The following is a 17,661-nucleotide window of genomic DNA, read 5'->3' on the forward strand; positions in this document are numbered from 1 at the left end:
CTACACTCAGGCCTCCGCTTTGTAGAATTACCCCCTCCATCTGACACAGACCTAACACACACTATCTTGTCTCCATGCCCCGACCAGAGCCCTCCCTCCCAGCAGGCACTGCCCCACCCTCTCCGGTTCTGTATTCAGTCTTTAAGGAGCTCCCTCCTCAGATTCTCTGCAGCTGTGATCAGCCTGCCTTGGACGGACAGCATCTCCTAAGCACCCCATCTTCCCCTCAGCTGTTCCAAACAGGAAAATAATCTCTCCTGTGCTTTTTTTTTTTTTATTTTCCTTTTTACAAAATGTATGATTCCTTCTTCAGTGACACCATCTTCCTTCCCAATATACCAGACCAGGACACCTCATGGAAAGAATGGGAGGATTGTGTTTAAGGAAGAGTAGGGTGAGAGAATACAGTCAACCAACCAAAACAAAACAAAACCCCCAGTGACAGCTCAGCCGGGCCTCAGCCCTCAGTGGAGGCAGAGGATGGAGAGAGACTGCTGGAAGTCTTACCTAACCGAACACACTCCTGTTTGTCTTTGTGTTGAGACAGAGTCACACTGTGTGGCTCTGACTGGTCTGGAATGCGCTGTGTAGACCAGGTTGGGCCTCTAAAGCTCTTCCTGCCCCTGCCTCCAATTGACACCACCACTGCCATTTTCCTAACGTGCTCTTTCCCCTCCACGGGTCTCTGGTTACTGCCTTCGAGTCTGAGCGTTTCTCTCAGGCCTTCAATCTTCTGATCGCCCTCTCACTACCTTCCGGCTCGGTCGCAGCCTTCCATCCCTCCCATTCTCCATCCCAGCTCAACTACTCATCCCTCTCCCGCAAGCTCTTTTCACAGCGCATTTGTTCCTTCCTAGAATAGGTTCCTCCTCCTCCTAAGTCTGAATCAGTTTCCCTCCCCCCTCACAAGTCCATTCACAGCCGTCACGGCTGAGTCCAGGGCAGGGTGAGTCTAGCATGGCAAGAGTTCTCAGTGCACGTAGCTTGGTGCTTTGCAAATACATCAATAAATAACATTTCTGCATTCTCTGTAACGGATGGGTAACCCTAGTGTTCACCAGACGAAAAACTCCTTGAGGCCCGGGATTTATCCCTAATGACAGAATGAGCTACAGAGGAGATGATGAAGAGTTTCTAGCAATTCGTTTCGTTTTAGTCAGGGAGGAAACCATGGCTAAAGGGTAGTTGAAGACAGGCAATTCAGCAGAATTCCTGATGGCATCCGGAGAGGTGAGGACAGGCCGAGAACTGAAGTATGTCACAGAATCAAAGCGTTAGTCTCTAGTGAGTCCTGACCGAGCGTTCGACGCGCTCCCTCTCGCCCGGAGCCCTCTTTGCCTTCTTCAGATCAGAGTCTAAGCCAGTGTAAGGAGGAGGCGCACGTATCTGCAAATAACCTAGAGGACGCTCATCGGAAGCTCGAGAACTGCCTTCTTCAGGAAAAGCGGAAGGATGACGTCATTAAGGATCTGCAGAGCCAGCTGCAGAAGCTACAGAAGGAGTTTTCGGAAACTGAAGAGGAACGAAAAAACAACAGGTACCCCGGCCCCACCCCCAGCCCCAGCCCCAGCCCCAGGACCATAGGTTAGCAACTGCCCAGAAGGGAGACAGAGAAATGGCAGGCCCTGGGGTGGGATCATCTCCACAACCCATCACCCCAGACCCTGAAGCTCTTCCTGTGACCACCTTGCTGTAGACAACAGTTACTGGACCTGAGCTCAGAACTCAATGAAGGCCAGAGACGGCTTTCGAGTGCAGAGAAGGAAAAGTCGATGCTTCAGAAGACACTGGATGAAGATGAGAAGAAAATCGACGAGCTGCTTCATGGCGCCAAGGTTTCTGAGCAAAAGGTCAGAGAGCAGGCAGGCCGTCTGTCCTGCGTGAGGCCGAGTAGTTCATGCTTTCTAACTTTCCAGAATTCGTGTTGAGCCGCTGCTAGGCCAGCCACTTAGAAGCCAGTTCCCATGGTCAAGAGCCAAGTGTTCTCAAAGATTATCTTTAAAAGTAACCAGAGGGCAATGCAATTGTCATATTTGGTTACTTGGCTATAATAAAGCGGCAGCACGACCAAGGAAACTTACTTGGGTTTATGGTGCAGTGGCTTTAAGTCCATCATGGCGGGGGTGGGGGTGGGGGTGGGGGTGCGGGGGATTGGTAGGCATGCGTGCTGGCTGGGGTCTCAGCATGAACCACGAGCACAAGGCAGGAATAGGGGAAAGCCTTACATCCTCAGAGCCCATCCCGTACTTCCTCCGGCAAGGTCACAGCTCCTAACCTTCCTCTGAAAACAGTGCCAACAACTGGGGGCCAGGTAATCAAATGCAGGAGCCTGTGAAGGACCTTCTCATTCAAGCCACCACAGCTGGCTTGTTCATTTGCTTGTTTGCAGTAAACGCTCACCTCCTGACCTATATCCCCAACCTGTACAGCCCTTCTGATGATGACCACAAGGCTGTTTCAACCCATCGGTTGAAAGTCTCTGATCCCCAACACATCCCTTTTGTGCTCCTCTAAGATTTGCTCTTCAGGCCAAGATGTTGTTACGGGAAGAGTTGGTTAGATGGACAAGAAAGTTGCCATTGTAGCAACTGGACCCATAGATAAATGGGTTTAGTTAATCTGTCACGCAGAGCGTGACAGCAAATGTTCCTACCACATCTGTGGAGGTGGGGGGCGGGGAAGAGCTAAGAAATCACTCTCACACGTGTTTCCACCCTCCTTTGTGTAAAACTGTCTGGATTTCTTTCCCCAAATATTATACTATGAAACTGTCTTCCTCCCCCCCCCCCTCGCCCCTTCAGCAAAGGGAGCTAACGAACTCCCTAAGCAAGGTACAAGACGAACTTGCAGAAACAAAAAGGCTCTTGGAGGAGAAGCGAGAGCAACTGAGGAAGAGCAAAGATCAGGAAAAGGCACTGGAGGCAGAGATTGAGGCCTTGCGAGAGGAAGCGAAAAAGAAAGAGAAGATGGTGAGAGACAGAGAGAGGACCTGGGAAGATCAGACTGTGGATGCAGGGCCAAGAGGGTGGCAGACAGACAGACACCCGGGGAGCTCAGAGCTCAACTGAGGAGGCTGAGAAGGGGACCAGTCAGGAGGACAGGGAGGAGAGCTGGGGAGCCACAGGGCAGAGGAGGGGAGGGAGGGGGAGAGAAGGAGTTTGTGATTAACCCATGTCCGGGGGTCGGGTGGGCTTCACTGTTCAATGGGAGAGCAGGCGAAAGAGCAGTTGAGGAAACTGGAAGAGGAGAAGGATAACCTCCAGGGGGAATTGAGCTCCTGCTCTACACAACTGGACTCCTCTATCAACAAATACAATAACTCTCAGAAAGTCATCCAAGAGCTCAACGCGGAGGTGAGTAGAAGCAGCCCCCCACAAAGGGGACCCTCGACTTCATGCCTGCTCTCCTCTCTGTGTCTTCACTGGCTTCAGGCCCTGAGGCCCTGACAGCTCATCTCATGAGTATTAATGGGTGAGGAAGATGGCTACAGACTGGTATTCTGAGGTGTGGGGGGGGTGTGAGGTTCTTCTATAAGTAATAGGTTTCTCCTCACACTTGGGGAGCCCCTGCCCCAAACTACCTGGAATTTTCCACCAAATCTTCCAACATTACAAGTTAGACAAAGAACTCTGAATTCGTTGTTTGGAGCCATTTGAGAGAGGACATTCTCACACCTAATTGGAAAGCACCAAAAGGTGGCAGGAGAGGGGCGTTTGATTCCGGCTCGACGTTTCGTTATGCAGATGAAAGGTATGGGACTGTGACATATTCTAGGAGCTGCTCTTGAATTCCCTCATTCTCTTTAGGTACCCTCCGTCTGCTTCCCTCTTAACAGTGTACATCACTGTGATCCCCCTTTTACAAAGGAGAGAAAAGCCGAATCCCAGGGCCACTAATTAGTAAGTGATGGGACAAACCAGTGTTTGAACCTGGATCATCCGACTCTAATGCACATCCTTTTTCTCCAGCACACGCGGTGATGCTTTCCCCCAGCGGAATATATTATACCTTCCTGGACAAGAAAAAAAAAAAAAATACACAGTACTTAGACGACCAGTCTCTTGAGCTACCCTTCATCTTTCACGATACAAAAAGATCTGAAATCGCAGGACTACTGGAAGCTTAAACTGACACTTCCCATCAGCACTTTGTGACTCACTGTGGGAACGAAAGAGTCACAGTCTGAGCCGGCAGCGACGTGACCACCCGCCATGTCTCGCCCCTGAGAACTGAGGGACTGGCCTCGCGCTTGTAATTAATATTAACTAGTTTTGAGTTTACACAGTGTACAGTCACAGGTACTGGCATTCCTGGAGTCCTGTCCTCTGGAGCAGCAACTCTTGGTCATTGGTCTTGGTCATGCAGCTCCTTGAGAAGTCTCTTCCCATCTAAGGAATGCTGCCGAAGTGCTCAGTACAAGCCTGATCTCCAAAGATAGCCATGTAGACTTAGAAGTAAGAGCTCCAATATCGGAATCCCTCTGCGCCAAAAGTAAAAGGGATCTGTAAGGGTGGTGTTGTTTTTGTTGTTGTTGTTGTTGTTGTTGTTGTTGTTGTTTGAGGTTTGGTTTGGTTCGGTTCGGTTTGGTTTGGTTTGGTTCAGTTTGGTTTTGGGTTGGTTGATTGGTTGGTTGGTTTTTGGTGTGTGAGCATTTTTCAACATTTTTTATGTTCAACTTTTAAAAAAGCATTTCCCATAGATGTGACAGATCCACTGAATCAATAGTAGCTGTTAGACATGGGCTTAGGTTTGCTTTCTAAATATCTACTTCCCTTAATCAATATTCTATATTCTATTTGGAACTTTTGCTATTTGAAAACAAGGAAATATATATTAAGAACTTTTCCATTTCTTTGATGGTCTCATGTTCCCACTGTATTTTATAATTTCTAATATTAATGTAAAGCCTCATTCTTTTGTATATAAGAATTCTACGAGCATCTTAGTAGGCTCGCTTATAAGTTACAGTCGGCTTTCAGTTTATTCTCACAAGGTGTGTGCTCGCATACCTGTGTGTGTGTGTGAGTGTGTGTGTAAGTTTGAGTGTGTGAGTGTGTGTATGTTTGAGTGTGTGTGAATGTGTGTGTCTGTGTGAGTGTGTGAGTGTGTGTGAGAGTGTGTGTGTGAGAGTGTGTGAGTGCGTGTGTCTGTGTGTGAGTGTGTGTGTCTGTATGTGTCTGTGTGCTGTGTGTCTGTGTGTGTAAATGTGTGTGTAAGTATGTGTGTGTGTGAGTGAGTGTGTGTTTGGGTGTTTGTGTGTGTATGTGGTGTGTGTGTGTGTGTGTGTGTGTGTGTGTGTGTGTGGATGTGTCTATGTGTATGGAATGTGTGTGTGTTGGGGGAGGCTCTTTCTGTATCTGTCTGTGTGTGTGTCTGTGTGTGTGGTGTGTGTGTATAAATGTGTGTGTGTATGTATGTGTGAGTGTGTGTGAGTGTGTGTGAGTGTGTGTGAGTGTGTGTGAGTGTGAGTGTGTGCGTGTGCTTGTGTGTGAGTGTGTGTGTATGTGAGTGTGTGTGTGAGTGTGTATGTATGTGTCTGCTGTGTGTGTATGTGAGTGAGTGTGTGTATCTGCTGTGTGTGTGTATGTATGTATGTGTGTATGTGTGTGCGTTCACATAGTGTTAGGGATCAAACCCCAGGCCTTTTGTACATTAGGCCCAGGAACTCGTTTCTTCTGAAAGTAGGGTCTCACGAGCCCAGGCTGTCCTCAAACTCCTGATCCTCCCACCTCTACCTCTAAAGGCATGCACCACACTGTCCAGCTCAGGGGTTATTTTTAGTAAGATGATTAAATCATTTGTAAACAACACAGTTCTCTAAACATTTCTTTGTAATACTTCTCTGCGTTTTATTTGTCTTGCCTTATCACATTGGACGGTATCTTCAGTATGATGGTGGGCTGCAACACTAGTAGGCATTTGGCTCTTTGCTCTAACACCATGCACCCCTTGAGTGCAATGTGCCCAATGGGCTTGGTGCTGCCTTTATTGGCTTCCTTCGGTTCCTCGGTTACTAAGAGGTTTGTCAGTATAGGTGTTGAATTCTGTCGAGTGCCTATTTCTTACTGTCAAGATGACATCGTTCTCCTTAACTCAATACTATAGCAGACGTAATCATAGTTATGGTTCCTCTTTGTGTTTCTAGCTTGGCTCCTGTTTTGTGCATCATGTATCTCTCTTTTTAACACAGACTTAATCTAAGAACTGAAATGAGGTCAGCGTAGCTAAAACATTGTGAGCTGTATTTTTAAGAACAATGAAAAGCCATCGAGGGGATTTCCTGAAAGGGATGAGACACGCAGAACTCTGACTAATAGATGGAAATGTGTTGGGGAAGAGGGATGCGTAGCTGTGAAGAGACCCGTTAGGAGGATGTGGAGATCAGAGTCATACTAGAGAAGACAGGCTGACGGACGGACCATAGGACAAAGCCAGGAATCAAGGATGGCTTAGCGGCTACTCATCCTTCCTTCTGCTTCCAAACTTAGAAACAGATCTCTGTCCCAGACTTACAGTCTACAAGGAGACAGGAGTTTCCAGCAGTGAAACATATTACATTCATGGTAATTCACATCCATATGGTGACTGATACACTACAAAGCCTATTTACACGTGTCATCTCATTTAGTTGTCCCAAACACCACGTGAAAGGGCCCCGGCCTGTGAAGAAAGGACTGGGGGCCTGAGAATAAGCAACAGAACCTGGACCTCAACCTATATCGTGTTATTCCGCATCTCAACTGCCTTTAACCACTCCCTCCAGTCTACTCATTGCCAAGTTTAAGATGCAGAGTTGTTTTAAATATACTTCTGCCAGAGTTGTGTTCAGTAAGACACCCTCCTTGCACCACACAATATTTGAATCTCTAAATAGACTTTCATTCGACCAAAAACTTAAGGTTGATTATATGACTATTGTATGGCTATTTTGTGTTGGGCTCTATGGTCTAACAAGGAGGCAGAGATGACCAAAATACATACAGGGCTGGGTAAGGAGCGTGCTGTATCATATCTATGAACTGGTATTGGGTTGTAGATCAGGTGCACAAGGGTATTCATGAACATATATGTGTGTACATGTAGAAACCAGAGGACAACTTCCGGTCATCTCTCTCTCTCTCTCTCTCTCTCTCTCTCTCTCTCTCTCTCTCTCTCTCTCTCTCTCTAAGACAGGCTCTCTCTCAGTGACCTAGAAGTCACCAAATGGGCCAGTCTGCTTGGCCTGTGAATTCCAGGGGTATACTTGTCTCAATCTCCCCAGGACTGGGATTAATTATAAGAGCATACTCAGCATTTTTTTTAATTTTCACGTATATGTATAGTTTGTCTACATGTATATCTGTGTACCGCATGCATGCAATACCTGAGGAGGCTGGAGAAAGCATCAGAGTCCCCAGGACTGGAGTTACAGGTACTTGTAAGCCACCATGTGGGAGCCAGGAATTGAACTTGGGTCCTCACTGGGCCATCTCTCCAGCCCTGAGACCTCTGTATTTTAAACAGGTTCTATGAATCTAACTCAAATCCTTGAAAGCACTGTATAAACTGAGGTATCTCCCCAGCGCAGACAGACATCTTTCCATCAGTTAAACATATTTTGTGTACTTAGCAGGTTCAGGGGCTTCCCACCCCCACCCCCGCATGCTTTTTTATATTGGTGATATGGTAGCCATTAAGGGAAATGAGGCTGGAGGGATGCAGGGCAACTTAGAAAGAGCTCTGCGTTTTGCATCAGTAAGATGGGGATGTGAACATGAATGTCTACAGCTATGAGGGAGAGCCCGACTCTTGCCTGCCTCCTCCAGTCCTGCATCTGCGCATGCCAGAAACAGCCTTGATGGTGATGTTCTTATTCCCTAAAGATAGCCCGCCAGAAAGACTCCATCATGATTCTGCAGACACAGCTGGATTCGGCCATACAGAAAGAGAAGAACTGCCTCCAGAACATGGTCAGTAAAGAAACTTACGAGGAACTTCTGCGGAAGTCAGGCATGTGCCAAGACGACCTGACACAGGCCCTGGAGAAGGTGAGGCCACGCCTACTCTCTGCCAAGGAAGTAGTCAAAGACATTCGGGAGCTATGAGTGGACAGAGATCAGTTTCTTATATGACTGACACTCTTCGGTGCTTTTTAACCCTTGCCTGGACAGGGCTGTCCGCCCAATGAAGGCCCCCGTTGTCTTAGTTTTATATGTTGTTGTCTTTGTATTCGTGGTAAGGTGACAGACACCGTAATACCTAACCAGTCTTACCACTCACTGGTGATTCACAGACAGGGTTCTTCCCAAAGTCTGGATTGTCAGGGGAATCCATGCCCCCTCTCTAGTATTCATATCGACAGATCCGGGGATCAGAGTAGAAAAAGCGGGAATGGAATGACGTGGGATGAAAGACTGGGAAGGGAGGCGTAGAAAGCCACCCGCTATCCCTCCCCTTCCCTCGGATCACCTGCCACCTGACCATGGGCACCACCACAGGGAGGGCCTGAACCTTCTGTACTAAAGACTCAGCAGAGAAGACCAAGGGCCCTGGAGGCCACTCTAATCCACTCTGTCTTTGCTGAAAGCTCACACAGACAACCTCCGAGACAAAGAGCCTGCAGCGCAACTTGCAACAGACCCAAGAGAGGAAAGCTCAGCTGGAAGATGAAATCATGGCTTATGAGGAAAGGATGAAAAAGCTCAATATGGAATTAAAAAAACTGCAGGGCTTCCAACAGCAGAGTGAGCTAGAGGTAAGAGTCTGGGGGGCGGGCGAGGGGAAGGGGGGCGTGCGCTCGGGCTCCCTTCCTGTTAGAGGTCCACAAGGTCACCTTTTGCAGGCAGAATTATTTAGCACTCAGCCATACCCTTTGGCTACTGGGGTTCTCTCCACCTTCCTTGCTTCTGGACTGACAGGCAGGCAGGAAGCTCAGAGCAGGGGCGCCCTCTGCTGGTCACTGGAAATAAAAGGCACACTCCCCCACAACCCCCTCCAAGACAACCTTCCAGGGTAGAGAGGGCGCTCTCCTCCTTGCCTGGTCCTGTCCCTGCCCCTGCCCCTGCCCCTGCCCAACTCCCCTCACTTTGCACTTCTGAGCAGGTGCACAACTTTGACAAGAAACTGGAGGAGATGGGCAACCAGGTGTTGCAGTGGCAGAGGCAGCACCAGAGTGACCTTAAGATGCTGGCAGCTAAAGAGACACAGCTCCGGGAATTCCAAGAGGAAATGACTGCCCTGAAAGAGAACCTCCTTGCAGATGAGAAGGAGGTGGGCACTGTTTGGATTCTGTCACTTCCTCTCCACACTGGGCAGTCTTTGGGGATGCCAGGAACAAGGTATAGATGCACACGCACATACACATGTGCACCCATGCACACATGCACACACTCATACACTTGTGAACACACACATGCAAGCATGTACGCGCGTGCACACACACACACACACACACACACACACACAAACGTTGCATGCATTATTCAGCAGGGAGCACAGTCTGGATACTTCCGGCTCTCCTCAAACCCAGACAAAGCCTTGTCCCAGCAAAAGACTCCAGCACATCAGTTTCCACTCAAGACGCCCCCCCCCCCGCTCCCAGTTTGCTGCCCTCTGAGCAGGTTTTGCCCCTGACAGGTTTTGCCACCCAACTGGTTAAGTAACTTTCTAGACAAGTCATGTAACCAGCAACCGGAGCAGGTCTACTCATGGCAGGAAGTCTTGGGACACTTTTAGGTGGCCACAGGACACTTGCTCAAAACACTTCTTCTTGGTTCTGCTGCGATGTCGGCTCAGAACACTACTGTTTTAGAACAAGTCACTTCACTGGCATTAGCCTAGAATCGTTACTCTAAATGCACTTGTCCGCCAGGAATGACACCTCCTCAAAGGTGTCACTGCCATGAGGAATGCAGATCCTGCATGTGGCAACTCTGGCCCCAGGTTGGACAGCAGAGTTGATTCCCCCCCCCCCCGGAGAATCCAGATTTGGGGGAGGGAGGTAGCAGCCAGTGTTCTCATCCCTTATAGTCTCGTTGTCTTCTTTTATGCAAAGCCGAGCCTTATGCCTTCAAAGCCAGCACCCAAAGAGAACTATAGGCACCACCGGGAGAATGACCAGATTATGAGCAACGTGGAACAGTGGGCAAAGGAGCAGAAGTAAGTGTTTGAGATAGATGTAGGGTGGGTCCCAAGACCAGGAAGGGCTGAGAACCACAGTGGCCCATCACACATGCCTGCCTGAGAACCCACTCACACACAAGACAGAGGGGTCTCACCCCTTCAGGCTGTCTTACAAAGCCTGCAACATAGTAACAGAATAGCATTCCATGAGGGGGCGTTTCTATGAAGCTTCCTCTTCCCAAGTTGGGATTCAACCTCCCGTGGAAGCCAATCCCTTACAGACAAAGGTGTCAGCAGAATATAAGTCCTTAGTGACTGACAAGGCTCTCCCTCTAGGGAATAGGTGATTGATGCGGGAGCCAAGGAGCCAGCAGAAACCCTGCCAGGAAGATCCATTACCCATCAGCCAGCTTCTGGCAGACCTAGGGAGGAGTCATTCTTCCCTCGTGTGTTTTGTTACAGGCTTGCCAATGAGAAACTTGGAAACAAGCTGCGAGAACAGGTTAAATACATTGCCAAGCTGACTGGTGAAAAGGAGTAAGTCCTCCTCCCTGGACAGTTGCCTCTTGGGACCACCCCTGGTTGATTGACATTCTGTATGGGGACCAGCCCCCAGGGAAGAAAAAAAAACCCAAAGATCCCAGACCCTGAGACCTGAAACAGCTCTTTTGCTACAGTGGCATTTCACTTGACTACACCAGACCTTTATTCCCCCTCTCAATGGTAACACAGTGAAGGACCGCCCACCTCCTCCCTCTACCCAATCGCCTCTGACTTTTCAGAGGCTGAGGCATTAAGAAAGGAATGAGCAATGGCAGACAGGCTATGTGCAGGGACTGGAACAGAGGTCCATGAACGAAGGCACAAGGAAGCCATGGCTCTCTGGTGGAACAATTCAAGGCAGGAAGTCCAGGTGGAAGGTTCCTCTGCTTTACCTTGTCCCCAGGAAACGGAGGCCCCTGTACTTAGGGTCTTTACATTGGATAATGGGTTGAAGGGGAAAATAGAACCACTGTGAATGGAGAATAAGAAACCAAGGCCTGGCGTAGGGTGGGCTTTTCAGAATGTAGAAGACACAGGTACACCGGTAGAAGAGAAGGGTCCTTACTAGACCCTGCCCAGGGGCACATGGACTGGGGAGCTTTGGGAGAAGAGACCAGGTTTCCAGAGAGCAAGGAGATAAAGCATGTGACCAGAAATGAAGCTGAGGACCCATCCTGTCATGTGATTGCTCTAAAACGAACCATGGCACTTTGCAATGGAGGGGAAAAACATTTTATGAACAGATTTAGCTACAGTAATAGTTGTACTCTCAAAAGTTCCATACCCACTGGTACAGGCCACCATAAGTTCAAGACCCACCAAGGCTATAGATCTAGTTCAAGGCAAGACTGGGAAATTCGTGAGACCTCGTCTCAAAAATTAAAAGTCAGGAAAAGAACTGGGGACTTAGTCTACCAGTAGAACATTTGTATGATTTGAGCAAGAAACCTCGACTCAATCTCTAGGACTGACCAAAAAATCAGAATGCAATAGATAACTCCAGGCTTTTCTTATATTTTACCAAGTTCCAGAAAAAGCCATTTTCACCATGAGCTCATTCTTGAAATTCCTATTATTATTATTATTATTATTATTATTATTTTAAGATTATTGATAGTAAAATGGTTTTCCTTCAAATAAGACTAAGGAATTTCAAGGATGAGTTCCTGGTGAAAATGGCTTTTTCTAAAACTAAGTAAAATATAAGAAAAAAAGCCTATATTTATTATACATAATTATATTTCATATATAACAATATATAATATAAAAATAAGTCAGCTAACATTTGTTATTCAGTATGTGGAAGCAGTGTTCTAAATGTTTTACACACATTGACTTAATCTTTGAGAGACCTCGTGAGCTGAGAATGCAGGCACTCCTTGATTTCAGGTGGGGCTGGGGCTGGATAAACTCATTGTAAGTTGAAAATATTATTCATCCAAGCACGCATTTAATACCCATAATTTGCCTCGTGGCCTGTAGAGCGGTGGCTGTGCTCGCCCACAAGCTTTGGTTTCCTACCATTTCCCAGCGTCCCCTGAGAAACTTGGGCCACATCTTGCCAGTCTGAGGGCGGAAAAATCATCCAAGTTCAGAGCATGCTTTCCCATTGAGTGTGTGTCATTTATTTCCATGCTGTTGTGAAGCCAAAGTATTCCAGGTTGAAGCACCAAACCAGGACCTCTTCATCTTGAAGAGGACAGAAGTGATCCTGAAAGCTGAATGTCTTCCCTGTCCCCATAGAGTCTTTGTCATCTACTTCTCTCAAGACTTGTTAGGAGAAATCCATAGGTTGATAATATTGTCGTCTATTCAGCCATAGAAAAGACACCAAGTTATCTCTCCTTTGCCCTATCTCCCTGTCTCTACCAACACATCTGTAAAATGGAAAGAAGAAAAAAATCGACTGTCTTCTCAACAGAGCCAGTTACCCTGTACTTTCTCCTCTTCAAAAAGTGGAGTAGAGAGATCCAGGGTGTTGGCTTTGGGTGAGAGAGCTTCCCAGACAAAGTTATGGGCATCCAAAGTGAGAAGTGTCTAGAGCAGCCCTCTGGTTCTTCTATCTGCTTTCCACTGTCTGTCCAACTGAATCCGTCCATGAACCCAGACAAAACAGGCTTAATTGTCCCCACTGAAAGTACAAATGAGCAGTCTGGGGCCAGCAGAGTGGTCCGCTGCCTGGGTCTTCTCCACAGATCTAAGCCGCTTCTCTGGAACACAGGGCACATGTAAGAACCCAGCACCTCTGAAAAGGCGGGCAGGCCCTCCTCACCCCTCCCGTTTGACCCCCTCTGTGTTCTTTCCAGCAAGGAGCCGAGTAGGGGAAACAGCTACCTGCCTTCCTCACCCCTCTTCCCCTCTCACAGCCACCTCCACAATGTGATGGTCCATCTGCAGCAGGAGAACAAGAAGCTGAAGAACGAGATTGAAGAGAAGAAGCTAAAGGCTGGGAACCCGAGGATCTGTGCCAAGGTCCTAGGCCCGTGCAAACTGGAGCCGTCCCAGAAGGGAAAGCCGTACGGTGCACTGGGCTGGAGAGGAATATGCCAGGACCCAGTGCCGAAAATGGACCTCACCAAGTACACCGGGGTGCCTCACTGCTCAGGTGCCCGTAGCACTGGCTTTTTGCTTCTGTAATGTCTCCTTTCTTTGTCCCCTGAATCAAAACAGCAATAATGTGACATTGTTTTTTAGAAATAGTTGGGTTAGAAGTCAAAAAGGAAGAAGAAAACAGGTTACTACAGACCTTTGGTCACACGCTTAGCTTGCCTCAAACCAGTGGTCAGCCCTTCCAACATCTGTAGTGTCCCTCAGACCTGAGGATGTTGGTGATACACAAGTACCTCGTATCTCAGACCGACCTCCTCCCCTGACTTAGTCCTGTTGTGGGGCATAGGGAAAAGAGGGAAAGAGAAGACTTCTTCCTTCCGTTATGTGGCTGGAAACCCTACAAGAGCACCCCAGCTCTCCACTCAGCCTGGGCTATGCCTATGGTTCCTACCACCTCTTCATTCCATGACACCCCTGTGTCACCCTACAACAGGGCTACCTAGCTGTGAGGCTGGCCCTAAAGGAGTTACTCATTCATCTCCCCTGTCTCTTCCCTGTTCCTCTAGGATCCTCCTATTGCTAGACTTGGCTCTTCACCCTAAGCGTCTCTTCTACACGTATACAGAGGACCGTGAGTTCCCGCCCCTCTTTCTTGACCAGAATCAGCTCCTACAGTCGTCCGTCAAGGCCCCTGCCTCATTTGCACGATGTTCATGCATTATTGTTTTGCCTACTTCCTGAAGTGGAGTTGTGGTACCCTACTCCCCCAAGACTCTGGGCCCAGACTCTGAAAATAAAGATACAAACAACACAGCCTCCACGAGCGCCTGGTGTCTCTGAGGTGTCTCCCAGCAGCCCGCTCACAGTGCTTTCCACCGGTCAAAACATGCTAGTCTCTTTACTTCTGTAGGAGAAACAATGTTCCCAAAGGAAGCTACTAAATTACCTGGATTAGGTCTTTTAACCAAAAAGAGTAGTAGTACCTCTTCCCCCCTCTGTCTCTGTCTGAAATTTTAAATAGAAAATCTAGAGACCCTTTTTATTTCACCCCCAAAAGGGGAAACAGTTCTATGACCCAAAAGAAAGTGCTAGAAATAGGTGATGTATTTTCCAAGTGGCGGAGGTAGAGCACGCCATCTGTTTCCTGCTGGCTGCCATATTACATTCCTCCTTTTAACAAGTTTACTTTTCTCCCCAGCCAGGGCAATACAAGTAAAATTCCATTATAACAAACTCCAAGGACAGCTAAACTATTTTATTGTGGTAGGATTTTGTTAAGCTGAGTACATGTCTGGAATTTATATTTCCAGGTTATAGGAAATAGAGACAAAGAGCTACCAAGGTAAAATATGAAATGGAAGCGCTGGCATTGCTGAGAGGGTGGGGAGAAGGGAGGAAGAAGCCTACTGGTGGACAATGACTCTCAAAGACTCTTGCCTCCCTCCCCAGTCAAATCAAGGCCAAGGAAACTCTGTTAATCATGGTTTCAGCCTTGCCGGTTTGCAGAAAGGCTAAGTTCCAACAAGCAGAGAGAAATGAGGTACCGCGAAGCTCTGGAAACTTCTCTCGTGGTGTTTGATGCCCATCTGCTTAAGTGTTTCCAACTTTGTTCCCCACTTGGTTTAGAATAGCTTTTATTTTCTAGAGAAAAGTAGAAATATTTGAAAAAGAGAAACACCTGATACCAGTGAGACCTACATCCTGGTCTTAGTTCAGTATCCTTGAGATTCGCAGTCCAGTCTTCTAAAAAGGCAGACTTATCCCCATAAGTCATGAAGAAGTTTCATCCACATTGGCCAAATTGCAACCTCCAGATACTGTGAATGTAACATAGTCATCCAAAGCTGTCTTTCACTTTCTCTGGGGGTGATTATATCAGATCAAGGAGGAATGAATTATGGGAAGCAAGGAGCTAGAAATGCTTTACTACTTCACCCAGTCAGCTAGCTGTGAAAGCTCAGACCAGAGTAGCAGAATAGACTGTGAGAAGGGGGCCGGGGGAACTAAGTATTCCTTAAGTAACCAAAGAAGTCAGCCTCTTCAGAGGCATTTAACAGCTGATACTAAAAAGAAATGGCTGCGGCAATACATCTTGTAATTTTTAAGATACAATGAAGGAAGGGGGTGAGGAAACTGCCTCTGAATCATAAAAGCTCCACATGACCGGGGCAGTATTTGTGCACGCCCTTAATCCCAGCACCCGGGAGGCAGAGGCAGGCAGTTCGAAGCTAGCCTGGACTACAGAGTAAGTTCCAGGACAGCTAGGGCTACAAGGAGAAACCTTGTCTTGAAAAACAAAACAAAACAAAAAACAACCCCCCCCCCAAAAAAAAAAAACTCCACATGAAAAGCCCACAGCTTCATGCTCAAAGCTAACAGATTACCTTTGATGCTAAGGACAAGGCCCACTCTTCCACTTGGTCCCTTGTGTTTAACACAGTACCAGTAATTGCAGCCAGAGTGCAGGAAGAAGAGAAAAGATACCCAAACTAGAAAAGGGAGTTGGTGAGACAGCTCATCAGGTATAGCGGTTTAAATAAGAACGTCCCCCAAAGGTTCAGCTACTTAGACACTTGGCCCCTAGTTGCTGACACTTGGGGAAGTTTAGGAGGTACAACCTTGCTGGAGAAAATATGTCATGTGGGGTGGGCTTTGAGGATTCATAACTTCATCCCACTTCCTTCTCGTAGGCTTCCTGCTCCTGCCACCATGCCTACCACTTGCTGTATGCTTCCACTCCACTATGACGGTCTCCTACCCCTCAAACCAACTCTCTCCTCTTTAAGTTGCCTTGGTCACAGTATCTTATCACAGTAATGGCACGGTAATGAATATAATTGCAGATTAAGGTGCTTGCTAAGCAAACCTGGATACCTGAACCCATGTAAAAATGCTGGATGTGGTGGCCCGCACCGGTAATCCCAGCATTCCTACAACAAGATGGGAGGCAGAGAAAAGAATCACCAAGAACATTCATGAGCCAGCTTGGCATATGCAGCAGGGCGGAACAAGAGAGACTCTGCCTTAGTCAGGTGACTGGGGAGAACTACTGATTAACTCTGTTCACAGATCGTATTTTATATCTGTACTGGGAATTAACTCAGAAGAGTTCTTCCTGAGTAAGCACGAGGCCCCGGGTTCAACACCCCATAAAACACATATGGTAACCCACATGTGTAGTGCCAGCACCCAGAAGGCAGAAGGAGAAAGATCAGGAATCCAAAATCATCTTTCATCACACAGGAAGTCTCAGAACAGGCTGGGTCACACACGATCCTGTCTCAAAGAGGAAAAAATAAACATTCTATGCATTCCACACATACTAAAGAAAATACCTGCTATAACAAACCAATTCAATAAAGTAGCAGGATAAGAGGTAACAGACAAAACTCTATTATGTTTTTGTATACTAATAATGAACAGTCAAGAAATTTCAAAAAACCAATCCCATTTACTACAGAATCGAATACATCAGACAGGGTGGTGTAGAACTGTAATCCTAACATTCAGAAGACTCAGGTAGGAGGATCACAAGTTCAAGGCCAGCCCAGAAAACAAAACAAAAAAAAAAAAAAAAGGAACTTTGTGCTTCCAGAAGGTAGTGCTGACTAGTTCTTACATCAACTTGATGTAGGCTATAGTCAGAAGAGAGAAAATACCCTACAGATTGCCAACCTGTGGGTCATTCTCTTGATGACTGATATGGTGGAGCCACCCCTGGGCTGGTGGTCCTGGATGCGTACGAGAGCAGGCCAAGCAAGCCATGAGGAGCAAGTCAGTGAGCAGCACCCCTCCATGGCCTCTGCGCTAGCTCCTGCCTCCAGGTTGACAGACTGTTAAGCCTTAAGATGAAATAAATCCTTTGTTCTTCGAGTTGCTTTTGGTCAGTGTTTTATCAGAGCAAAAGGAACCCCAACTATTAACAGAGTGAACAACTGATGTAAAACTGTAAAGCAGACCCGAGTAGAAACACGGTCCCTGTCCGTGGGCTAGAAACCTTAGTATCGATGTACTGATAACACCCAAATGGACTTATAGATTTGGTACAACGTCTATCCGAATTTTAAAATCCTTTGCGGACATGGGAAAACACACACTAAAATTCACATATGATTTCAGGGGAATTCAAAATAATCATAAAAAGGAAGAATGAAGCTGAAGAACTCACGATCTGATCTTAAAAATTGTTTTAAATGTTTCTTTTACGTGTGTGGATAAATTGTCTCTATGCCACATATCTGCCAGAAGTGTGTGTGGCGAGGTGGGGAGGTTTACAAATGGTTGTGAGCCATCATGTGGGTGCTGGAGAATTAAGCCTGGGTCCTCTGCAAGAAGAGCAAGTGTGCTTGTCCCTTGAACCTGCAAAGCTACTGTGGTCTTGTCATCGGCAGTCCTATTGACCAATGGAACTGTACAGAAAGCCCAGATAAAACACCTTGTATATATGGCCACATGAAGACCATTCAA

The 17,661-nt window shown here is 47.2% G+C and overlaps 1 protein-coding gene across 2 annotated transcripts in view; it reads left to right on the forward strand.

Moving 5' to 3' along the window:
* Pmfbp1 (polyamine modulated factor 1 binding protein 1) overlaps positions 1 to 14,014 on the forward strand; it is a 49,810-nt gene extending 35,796 nt beyond the window's left edge. For both annotated transcript variants that reach the window (XM_032887709.1, XM_032887708.1), the window contains exons 10-20: positions 1,348 to 1,537; positions 1,697 to 1,850; positions 2,802 to 2,969; positions 3,216 to 3,353; positions 7,863 to 8,027; positions 8,567 to 8,734; positions 9,082 to 9,249; positions 10,034 to 10,137; positions 10,564 to 10,638; positions 13,011 to 13,249; positions 13,761 to 14,014. In XM_032887709.1, the coding sequence (XP_032743600.1) occupies positions 1,348 to 1,537; positions 1,697 to 1,850; positions 2,802 to 2,969; positions 3,216 to 3,353; positions 7,863 to 8,027; positions 8,567 to 8,734; positions 9,082 to 9,249; positions 10,034 to 10,137; positions 10,564 to 10,638; positions 13,011 to 13,249; positions 13,761 to 13,777 (1,586 nt within the window). In that variant the 3' untranslated portion in view covers positions 13,778 to 14,014. The remainder of the gene's footprint in view (positions 1 to 1,347; positions 1,538 to 1,696; positions 1,851 to 2,801; positions 2,970 to 3,215; positions 3,354 to 7,862; positions 8,028 to 8,566; positions 8,735 to 9,081; positions 9,250 to 10,033; positions 10,138 to 10,563; positions 10,639 to 13,010; positions 13,250 to 13,760) is intronic.
* The last annotated feature ends 3,647 nt before the right edge of the window (positions 14,015 to 17,661 follow it).

The sequence above is a fragment of the Rattus rattus genome, chromosome 17 (assembly GCF_011064425.1).
Source record: "Rattus rattus isolate New Zealand chromosome 17, Rrattus_CSIRO_v1, whole genome shotgun sequence".
Lineage (NCBI taxonomy): Eukaryota > Metazoa > Chordata > Mammalia > Rodentia > Muridae > Rattus > Rattus rattus.